Source organism: Parasteatoda tepidariorum, chromosome 5, assembly GCF_982258835.1.
Source record: "Parasteatoda tepidariorum strain Cologne lab strain chromosome 5, Ptep-v5.0, whole genome shotgun sequence".
NCBI lineage: Eukaryota > Metazoa > Arthropoda > Arachnida > Araneae > Theridiidae > Parasteatoda > Parasteatoda tepidariorum.
Genome location: NC_141759.1, coordinates 26993498 through 27004555, shown reverse-complemented (window position 1 = coordinate 27004555; position 11058 = coordinate 26993498). Strand labels below are relative to the sequence as shown.

At 33.8% G+C, this 11058-nt stretch overlaps 1 protein-coding gene across 1 annotated transcript; it reads left to right on the top strand.

The window, feature by feature from the left end:
* Window positions 1–3242: 3242 nt before the first annotated feature.
* Window positions 3243–8977, top strand: LOC122271529 (uncharacterized). The gene is made up of 2 exons (XM_087162706.1): window positions 3243–3274; window positions 4618–8977. The coding sequence occupies exons 1-2, from the start codon at window positions 3243–3245 to the stop codon at window positions 8975–8977; spliced, it is 4392 nt and encodes a 1463-aa protein (XP_087018832.1).
* The last annotated feature ends 2081 nt before the right edge of the window (window positions 8978–11058 follow it).

Here is an 11058-nt window from a genome sequence, read left to right as displayed (position 1 = left end):
AAAAGGAACCAGTGATCTTAAAAACAAAGGTGACAAGTGTTAAAAAATTTTATCATCCCACTATTTTTCTTGGCTTCATTTTCTAAATCTTTGATCGTCATAGTTATGGATAATAGGGGGCCACTAGAAGAGGTTTCCTGTGCTTTTGCATAGCTTGTAAAGGGCATGAATTCTCCTTCGATGGTTTCGTTAGTCTCAGCATTAAACAAAAAGAAGGGGGACAGAAAATTTTCCACATATTGACTTTTATAAATGACTGCCTGCCCTGGTTATAACAATTTATACACTTTTCTGCACTCATTCAAGAGACGCCTTTTTCTTCTTGTTCTTCTGCGGTCAGTAAGCGGATGGGTGACCACTTTCATCAGCCTGCATAGGGACCAAGGGTGCTCGGTATCGACCCTCATTAAACTGTTCTACCGTAAAGTGCTCAACTTCGTGCACAGGTTGTCATGCTACCAGAGCGGAGGAGCCATCCCCCCTTCAGAGAATCAAAATTGTGATCACAAGTGTCTTCGGATTATCCTCGGGGATGTCGCCAATTGCCCATTATGCAGCTCTAGTGTGACTTAAATAAAATACTTACCATTCCTTCTTGTTCAGCAACTAGTTCATCAGACCATCATCACAAGTTCATCATCAGATCTTGTTTATCAACAAGCACCTTTCAAGTTTATCAACACAGAAATGAAATTAAAAATAATTTTTTAATGTTTATAAATATATTCACGATGAATGCTGAAGTAAATAAGTAATACAAATAACTTTTTCTGCTGTTGTATTTACAATGATTTCAGCAAAAACAAAATTTTAATTATAAAATCGTAATTTACGGAATTATTTTTTCATAATTATAAGTATTACTCTCTTTAATAACTTCTTAATACATTCCAATAAAAATATTTTTAATTTTTAGAAAATTTCTTAATTCACATTTTATTTCTATCAAAATTTCATATTTATTTCTGTTCTACAAGAAGTGTTTTAACCACATATTTATTTCAAATTAAATTTAGAATTTCCTAAAATGTAGCTTGTCATTGTTTCACTGTATGTCAAAGCTATACTAGAAAGGGTTTAAGTTATTGCTGATAAAAAAAAAAGACAAAATACTAGCTTATTGTTCATTATAGAATATTAAAGTGAATTTAATTTTTTTTTCACCTCTTTTCAGCATACCTTGTATTTCATATTTTCTACTAAAAATGAAAAATAACATTTTTTGAGGAAAGCAACAAAAAAAATAATAATAATAATTTTTTTCAGGTATTTTTAAATAAATCATAAAATAAATATTTTAAAAACATTCATGCACTAGTTATAAAGTTTTAATATTGAAAGAATACTTCAAAATTTTTTAATTCAATGAAAGGATAAATCAACAAGATATTATTTATGACTTTGTAGAAACTAATTAATTTATAAATTTCGTTTATTTAAAATAATTTACTTTGGAATATACTTTTCTACTAACTTCTATTATATTATACAGTCAAACCACGCAAGAGTGAACCTTCAAGGGACCGAAATTTCTGTTCACTATATCCGTTACGCAGGCAATTTAACTAATGGTTCCCAAACTTCTCCCCTTTATTACACATTATTCAAATAAAGGACTGAAAAATATTATGTAGTAGCAAAAAATGTGTTATTTTTCATTACTCTTTGTCTTGCGTACAAAAAACAATTAGTAATCTTTAGCTGATGAGCAATCCTCAACATCAGATATGGAAAAACTTCCAGACTCTCAGATAATTTTTCCTGAATTTCTGTTATTCCGCTTTTTAAACCTGTCTAACCTAGGATTTGAGCACATAAAAGTAGTCTCATAAAATCGCTTAGTAAATTCATCGACATTTGTCCAGATACTTCGATTGGTGAACCACTTCAGTAATGCTTCTTCAACATCCTTGTGATTTGCTTTTCTCAACTTTTTCCTGCCATCTAAATTTTTTTCATGAGCAGAAATTATTAATTGCCTATTTTTCCATGTGTTACAAAACTGCAGATTTGAATAGTTTATATTCACTGCAAATATCAGCTTGATTGCATCCATTTTCAATTTTTCTGAATATGCCCATTTTATCATCAATGAAGAACGTTTTACGTTCACTGCTCACCATAGTTAAATTTGAGACACTTGTTTGAAGGATTTTTTAAACTGAACTGCGAGCAAAAAGGAGTTGAAATGTGGGCCTTATCAACGCATATTAGGGTCCAACCCTTTGACCAATAATGAATAATTGCTCATTCCTTCTGACAGAAAATGCAAATTGATCCAACTGACACCTTACTGACACATCATCTGCCTGAGTTGGAAACATCTGCTTTGTTTGTTTAGGGATGGGAAAGTGAGATAAAAGAAGCAAACAAGAAAAAATGCTTATCGCTACATTCCCCTCTATAGATGGTTTTGAAAATCGGTATATGTATTTTTTTTTTTTTTAAAGAAGAAATTTCAAAATTATTACAAAAAAAAATCAGTTGAAGACAGAAAAAAGTTCATTATATCTAACTTCCTCACTTTTTTGGTTCACTATATCCACAAAAAATTACATCGTCCGTGTATAGCAAGGCACGGGACCGAACATTTCGTTCACTATATCCGGCAGTTCACTATAGCGGGATTTGACTGTGGTATTTAAGCATTATTAAAAATGCTATCCGTTAAAATAAAACTAATAAAGAAACTAAGTCTTTGAAGAAATAAATTTAAAATATTTATCTAAATCTGAAAAAAATTTATAAAAATACGGCAGACTGAAAAATGTGAAAGTTTGGATGCTCAAATATAGGTGGGAAATGTAAAAAAACTTTTCCCCCCTAAACTTAAGGAAGGTTCCCCATTGTTACTTTATCCTCACTTTTAACTGTGTCAATGACTTCTCCCCCCATTCTCTTAGGTTGAGAGTGTCACAGGACCCAAAATACAGATACGAAGATTGTTGTCACAGCCTCCATGAAAAGGCAAAATGTCTAAATTTTATATCTTTAGAACATTTTAAAAATATTTACCAACTTGAAAAAATTATGGAACAACATAGTAAGTTTTTCCTCTGTCACCCATTTTTGTGTCCATGTTTTTTTTTAATACATGGCATTAAGATTAAGGGTATATACAGGCCACGATTGCCTTCCTGCTCACTTATACCGCATAGGCCTTTCCACCATGCCTATTTGTCCACTTTGTCAATCTGGAGAGAAATTGGGCAGGGATCACCTGCTTCTATGTGGGGCCCTTCATGGACACACTGAGTCCTCAAGATATTGGGAAGTAAGAGAACTTTTAAGGCAATGACTTCGATCTTTCTTTGTTATCCTACGTACATTTGTATTCGCTATTCATTTCATCTTTCTATTTATACCTTTTTGCCTGGCCATCTATACATAATAATAAACGCGGCTGTGTGTGTGTCTGTCTGTCTGTAATCACAATATATCGCCCCAGAAGCCTCGCCAAGGCACGAAACTCGGCACATAATTGTGTTTTGACATAATGAAGAAGTATTTTTTTTCTTTTTCAAAAATTTGGATTAGTTTTTTAGTTATCAGTCATTTTGTAAGAAAATCTCTGCTTTTTCGTTGCTGTTGCCAGCTAATTTTTTGAAAGTTAACTTAGAAATAACAAACCAAACGATGTTAAATAACAAACCAAACGATGTTAGCAAAATGACGTAGAAAGCGCAACTAGATCAAAATTATACAAGCGCAACTAGATCAAAATTATAATACCTGAGCACTTGACGTAATATTCGTTTTCAAAGAGCCATATTCAAAAAACTATTAAAAAATGCATATACTTTTCTCCACTCTTATAAATGTATGCTAATGCGAACCTTACAATTGAAATATTAATTTTCGACAACTTAAACCAATAATACACAAAGGAATTAATAATTTAATTGTAAGGTTCGCATTAGCATACATTTATCAAAGTGGAGAAAAGTTTAACTTTTGTGTCAAAAATGTGGCAACATATTCGATACGTAAATAGAACGATTCGCTTTGATATATTTGTCGCTGTTCATAATTGTTATAATAAGTTTTTCTTCTTCTTTCCACGCTCTGTTTTTTTTTTTCTTAAGCGAAAACGATAATTTTTGTTGCGATATAGATATATAAATTGATACCATAAAAAATTATATAGAAATAGAAGTTGATACCATAAAAAATTAATTCGTTTTCGTGTTCTTTTCATGTATTTAGCATTTTCGTTTTTTTTTTTCTTAAGCGTAGTAGCTATATAATATATAAAATAGGAATTTAATTGTTTTTGAAGGAACGATCACACTTACCTTGGATCTCTTTGGTTTTTCTATTCTTTATTTTAACAGTTTTTATTAAACGTAATTAGTTATTTTCAGAAAGTTTCAGTTTGCAGGTAGGCACTTAGATTTTAATATTGAAGTTTCATGATTTGCTTTCATAGTAATTGCTGTTCTAAAGTATTCGTTGACTTCTTAAACACCCGATTACTGATATGGCAGAACCGCCTTCCAAAAAACTTTGTATTTTGTCAAAGAAAAAGACATTAAGAGATTCTCAAAGAAGAAGAAGGGCCCAAGAAACGTCTGTGGAACGTCAAAGAAGGATGGAATATGACCGAATTTCGACAAGCAGTGCTAGGGCTCAAGAAACATCTGAAGAACGCGGAGGAAGATTAGAAAATGATCGTGTCTCAACCAGAAATGCAAGGACCCGAGAAACATCTGAAGAACGCGGAAGAAGATTAGAAAATAATCGTGTCTCAACCAGAAATGCAAGGACCCGAGAAACATCCCAGGAACGTCGAAGAAGGCTAGAAGAAAATCGTGCTTCAACATCCCAAGCTCGATTGCATTTGTGGCAAGACAAGGAAAACTCTGCATTTATGTACAACCCATCTTTATGTTATGCATCAGATCCATTGATAGAAATTGGCGGAATGGCAACAGAATGCATTTCTTGCCAGGCATTAAAATGGAAAGGTGAAACACCAAGTATGTGTTGTAGCAATGGAAAAATTAAGCTATGTGAACTTCAAACACCTCCTGAACCTCTACTGGCATTGTTAACAGATTCTTCAATTGAAACAGTACATTTTCAGAGTAACATCAGAAGATACAATTCATGCTTTCAGATGACATCATTTGGATCTGGGAGTGAAATTCGGGAACAAGGCTTTATGCCTACTTTCAAAGTTCAGGGACAAGTGTACCACAGAATAGGAAGCCTACAACCACAAATAAATGATAAGCCAAATTTTCTTCAATTATACTTTGTAGGTGATCAGGAAAAGCAATCCGAACAACGTTGCAGGAATGTTTTGAAAGTAAAACGAGCATTAGTTTCAAGTTTGCAAGAAATGTTGCATGAACACAATAATTACGTGAGAAGTTTTAAGTTGGCCATGGAGAAAATGACTCCTGAATTAAAAGTTATAATTCAGGCAGATAAAACACCTGTCGGTCAGCATGAAAGACGATTTAATGCTCCAAATACATCGGAGGTGGCAGTTATTCTTGCAGGTGATGTATACAGCAGCAGAGATATAGTATTGGAATTAAAAAGTAATGAAATTAAAAAAATTGCAGAAACACACCGAGCATATGATGCATTGCAGTATCCTTTGATGTTCTGGCAAGGTGAAGACGGCTACCATTTTGAACTAAGGCAAGTACACCCAACTACTGGCTTCCCGACTTCTAAGAAAATTTCAGCAATGGATTTTTATGCCTATCGAATTATGTTTCGAGCTGCAAATTTCAATATTATTTTGAGATGCAAGGAACTTTTTAATCAATTTATTGTGGACATGTTCGCAAAAATTGAATCTGAGCGACTGAGGTTTGTACGCTTGAACCAGAAGAAACTACGTGTTGAAGAGTATGTTCATCTCAAGGATGCCCTAAACAGAGACGGGAGTGTTCATGATATAGGTAAAATGGTAATTTTACCTTCTACATTTACTGGTGGTCCACGCTACATGCATGAGCGAACTCAAGATGCGATGACATATGTTAGAAATTACGGGAAGCCTGATTTGTTTATTACATTCACCTGTAATCCTCAGTGGCAGGAGGTTACCAATGAATTAATGCCTAGGCAGAGAAGTCACGATCGACATGATTTGCTAGCAAGAGTTTTTCATCTTAAACTAAGAGCTCTTATGATTCTCATCAACAAAGGAAAAGTATTTGGCTCTGTTCAATGTTTTATGTACACAATAGAGTGGCAAAAACGTGGTCTCCCACATGCTCATATCTTAATTTGGCTGCATGAAAAAATCCATGTTCATAGCATAGATAATGTAATAAGTGCAGAAATACCAGATCCAAAAATTGATCCAGTTTTGCATGATGTTATTAAGACGCAAATGATACAGTCTCCTTGCATGAAAGATGGAAAATGTACGAAGAGGTATCCTCGAAATTTTTTGAAAGAAACACAAACAGGGGAAGATGGATATCCCCTGTATCGTCGACAGAGTCCAGAGGATGGTGGTTATACGACAGTTAAAAAAGTACGGAGTTCTGATATTGTTATTGATAATAGATGGGTAGTTCCTTTTTGTCCATTGTTGTCAAAAACTTTTAATGCCCATATTAATGTGGAATTTTGTAATTCGATAAAATCTATAAAATATGTTTGCAAATACGTAAACAAAGGATCTGATATGGCTGTATTTAACATTGCCAACGACGAAAGTGTGCATGATGAAGTACAGCATTATGAAATAGGACGATACATCAGTAGCAATGAGGCAGTGTGGCGTATTTTGGGTTTCCCTATACATGAAAGGCATCCAACAGTTGTTCATTTAAGTGTACACTTAGAGAATGGCCAGCGAGTTTACTTCACATCAGAAAATGCACGGGAAAGAGCTCAAGCTCCACCAGCCACAACACTTACTTCTTTTTTTAGCTTATGTCAAAACGATGATTTTGCTCGCACTTTGTTGTATAATCAGTTGCCAAAGTATTATACATGGTCTGCAAGCAGCAAAAAGTGGGTTCGGCGGAAATCTGGTCAGACAGTATCTGAAGACCCAGGAATTAAATCAAGTGATGCACTTGTTCGCGTCTACACTATTCATCCTAACAATTCCGAATATTTTCATCTTCGACTGCTGCTTCATGAGGTGCACGGAGCTACATCTTTCAATGACTTAAAGACTTTTGGAGAAATAAAATGCGAAACATTTAAGCAGGCTTGCCAGGTAAGAGGACTTCTTGAAGATGACTCGCACTGGAAAAGCACGCTAGAAGAAGCTGCTGTTGTTCGATCACCTGAAATGCTGCGTAATTTATTTGCAATTATGTTGCAAACATGTTCTATTGCAAACCCTCTGGAATTGTGGAATTTACAAAGAGAAAATATGGCTGAAGATGTTTTGCACCAGGCCAGGATTAGAAGTACTGACATGGATTTAAATTATGATGATGCCATCTTCAATCAGGCATTAATTCTTCTTGAAAACAAGGTCAAAGAATTGGGTGGTTCTGGTTTAAAAACTTATGGACTTCCTTTGCCACAACAAACAGGTACCATTGACTTAAACAGAGAAATTTTGAGGGCAACAAATTACAATACAGATGAAATGACATCATACATTGATTCGAATGAGCCAAATCTGGTTCAAGACCAGAAGGAAGCTTTGGAGAAAATCTTATTTGCTGTGTTTAATGACGTCGGTGGAATATTTTTTGTGGATGCACCTGGTGGAACAGGAAAAACTTATCTCATAAATCTGATTTTAGCAAAAGTGAGACAAAGAAATAAGATTGCACTTGCTGTTGCATCCTCTGGTATTGCTGCAACTCTTTTGTCTGGTGGACGAACAGCTCATTCAGTGTTTAAATTACCTTTAAATTTATCAACCGTCGAGCATCCTACCTGCAATATTTCCAGAAGCTCACACAAAGCTGATGTTCTTAGAAGATGTAAACTAATAGTTTGGGATGAGTGCACTATGTCACATAAAGCTGCTTTAGAAGCCCTGGATATCACTATGCAAGACCTTTTAAAAAACAACAAGTGTATGGGAGGTGTAACTTTAGTTTTATCTGGTGATTTTCGACAAACACTTCCCGTAATACAACGTGGGACAAAGGCAGATGAAATACATGCATGTATAAAGTCATCTTACATTTGGACAAATGTTCAAAGACTGCGGCTGAAAACAAATATGCGAGTTCATTTAACAGGAGAAGTCTTTGCTCAGGAATTTGCCAACAATCTTCTAAGACTTGGAAATGGTGATATTAGTGGCGATAAAGAAGGGCTTATAGATGTGAAAAATATTGGAAATCGTGTTGCTACAACCGACGAACTCAAAGAAATGGTTTTTCCTAATATTCATGAAAATTACTGCAACCCTCAATGGCTATGTGAAAGAGCTATCCTTTCTCAAACAAATGATATTGTTAACGTGATAAATAACAAACTTTTAAAAAAATTACCTGGTGCTCTGGAAATTTACAAGTCGATGGACGCTGTCATGGAAATAGATCAAGTTGTCAACTATCCGACAGAATTTTTGAACTCATTGGAACCACCTGGAGTGCCTGCACATAAATTAGAATTGAAAATTGGAGCACCAATTATGCTTTTAAGAAATTTGGATCCACCTGCATTGTGTAATGGAACAAGATTGATTGTGAAAAAATTGATGCCTAATGTTATTGAAGCGATGATTATAACAGGACAGTCAACAGGAAATAGTGTGCTTATTCCTCGCATCCCCATCATATCTTCAGACAATCCATTTCAGTTTAAACGACTTCAGTTTCCTGTTCGACTTAGTTTTGCGATGAGTATAAATAAATCTCAGGGACAATCTTTAAAAGTCGTTGGTCTTGACTTGCAGAAGCCTTGCTTTTCACATGGACAGCTTTATGTTGGCTGCTCAAGAGTTGGTGAAGAAAAGAACTTATACTTATTCGCACCAAATGGAAAAACTAAAAATATTGTTTATAAAGAAGTTTTACAAGAATAGGAAGTTATAGGAATATTAATATTTTATTAGGGGAAAATTAGGAAGAAATAGGAATATTTTATTGCTGTTTCTTAAATATCTTATTAACTGCGCTGTAATTTTCAGCTATTGGCCAATGATGATTTCGAAAGCAACTTTTGTATGCTTTTACAATTTCTGAGGCCTTTTTTTTTTAAAAAAAAAAGTCTCCACCTGATAGTTATATTATAGGTTAGGTTACCATAGGCCTTAGGTTACCATAGCAAAGTTACATCTTCAAACATCCTCAAGAGCTATAACACATCTGCAGCAGAACTGGGTATGAAGACAACGTTGCAGGACAGGAACACTTTAATTGTCCACTAATCTTCAAATTTCCTGCTATGTTTTAAAAAACTTTATTTGTGAAAACCTTTAGCGTGGCGGACAGCTGGCCGCCTTAAGCGGCTAGTTAGAAATAAAAAGGAAAAAGATTAAGGGAGAAAATTTTGCTTTGGTTACAACAATAATTCTCTGATCATTTAACTTGCAAATTTACTCTTACTACTATTGATCTAAATGTAGTATTATTGAACTGTACAAGATTTATAAACAACTTGATATTATTAAATGCATAAAAATAAATAGAATGAATTGGGTGGCCCACGCGATACGTATGACTGATGACAATACAATAAAAAAGATACTGCTTTATAGACCCATTGGAACAAAAAAGCGGGGAAGGCCGCGATTGAGATAGGCTGACTCGATGGAGTCTGATTTTCTTGCAATTAATGAAAAGAATTGGAGATCAAAGATAAATCGGCAGTCGTTATGGAGAAATCTTCAGAGGAAGGCATTGGGCTGTCTGGTCAACTATGATGATGAATATACATTCACACAAAAGATTTTACCTTCTATGAAATATTTTGGTATTTAATTCTTTTGCTGATAAAGTTATGAACAGTAACTTCTACTGCTTTAATTGTTATTTAATTTTATTTGAATTATTAATAACTTTAAAAAAATTAAATAAATAAAAATAGCTTGAATTAACTTGTGTTGGCAAAATAGATATGGCCCATAATCTTATTTTGTGTCTGATCTTAAAGTATAAACAAATAGTTTAGCATAATTATGATTAGTCCCTCAAATCGTTAAGGTTGTGTCAATTTTTAAGCAAAAACTTATTCTATAACACAAGGTAAGTTCTGCTTACCCCGTTCTCCAGGACTGCCACTGTTATTGGGTAATAAATATCAATTTGATTACTGTACAAAGGAATCCAACATGTTTGAGGACAATTACTTTAATAACGAAATAACAAACAAAAGAAGATAAACAATTAAGCATCTAATTACTGTACGGAGCTAAATTGCTCGTTCACAGATCGAGATCTTAACATCATCTAACTAATGGCGCTGCAGGCGCAGAAAAACAACATGCGCAGGAGAGCTATTGCGAGAATTTGCGACAAGTTGCATCTTAGTACATAAAAATCCAATCTTTAAATCAAAAGTTATTACGTATTCCCTTTTTTTTATTTTACGCCCTATACTATGTATTTGTTAACATGATATTTTTTATTACACCCATAATGAAAAAATAAAGTAAACAAAATTATAAGATGTTTATTTACTAATTGTTTAGGTTTAAACTGCGTAATTCAAAATTTGATCACTAACTTTCTGTATCCCGCAAGTCTTAAGTCAATTACAAAAATCTAATTGTCTTAATTTATAGCCGTGTCAAAAAAAAAATTTCTTTTTTTCATAAGTCTACTTTTCTATACTATTTTCTTACTTTAATGCGAAAATGGATTATAAAAAAAAGAAAACGAGGGTGATGTCAAAAATGATTCGAATTTAGTGCTTCTATCTAGTTTCGATTCTTTTTCATCTTGTTTGAATTAAAAATAACGCAACTAAGATGGAAAAAAGAGAGAATGAAATCCTGTTGGAAATACTTTATGTGCTATGCAAATTATATGTTTAATCAACTGTTCTAAGAAAGTTATAAGTTCATCAAGTGGCAATATCTTTATTTCTTCGTACAAAAACGCGTTCAGTGGAAAGAGTTAAGAGATCTGGTAGAAAGACGAACACAGTTAAAAGTGACAAGTT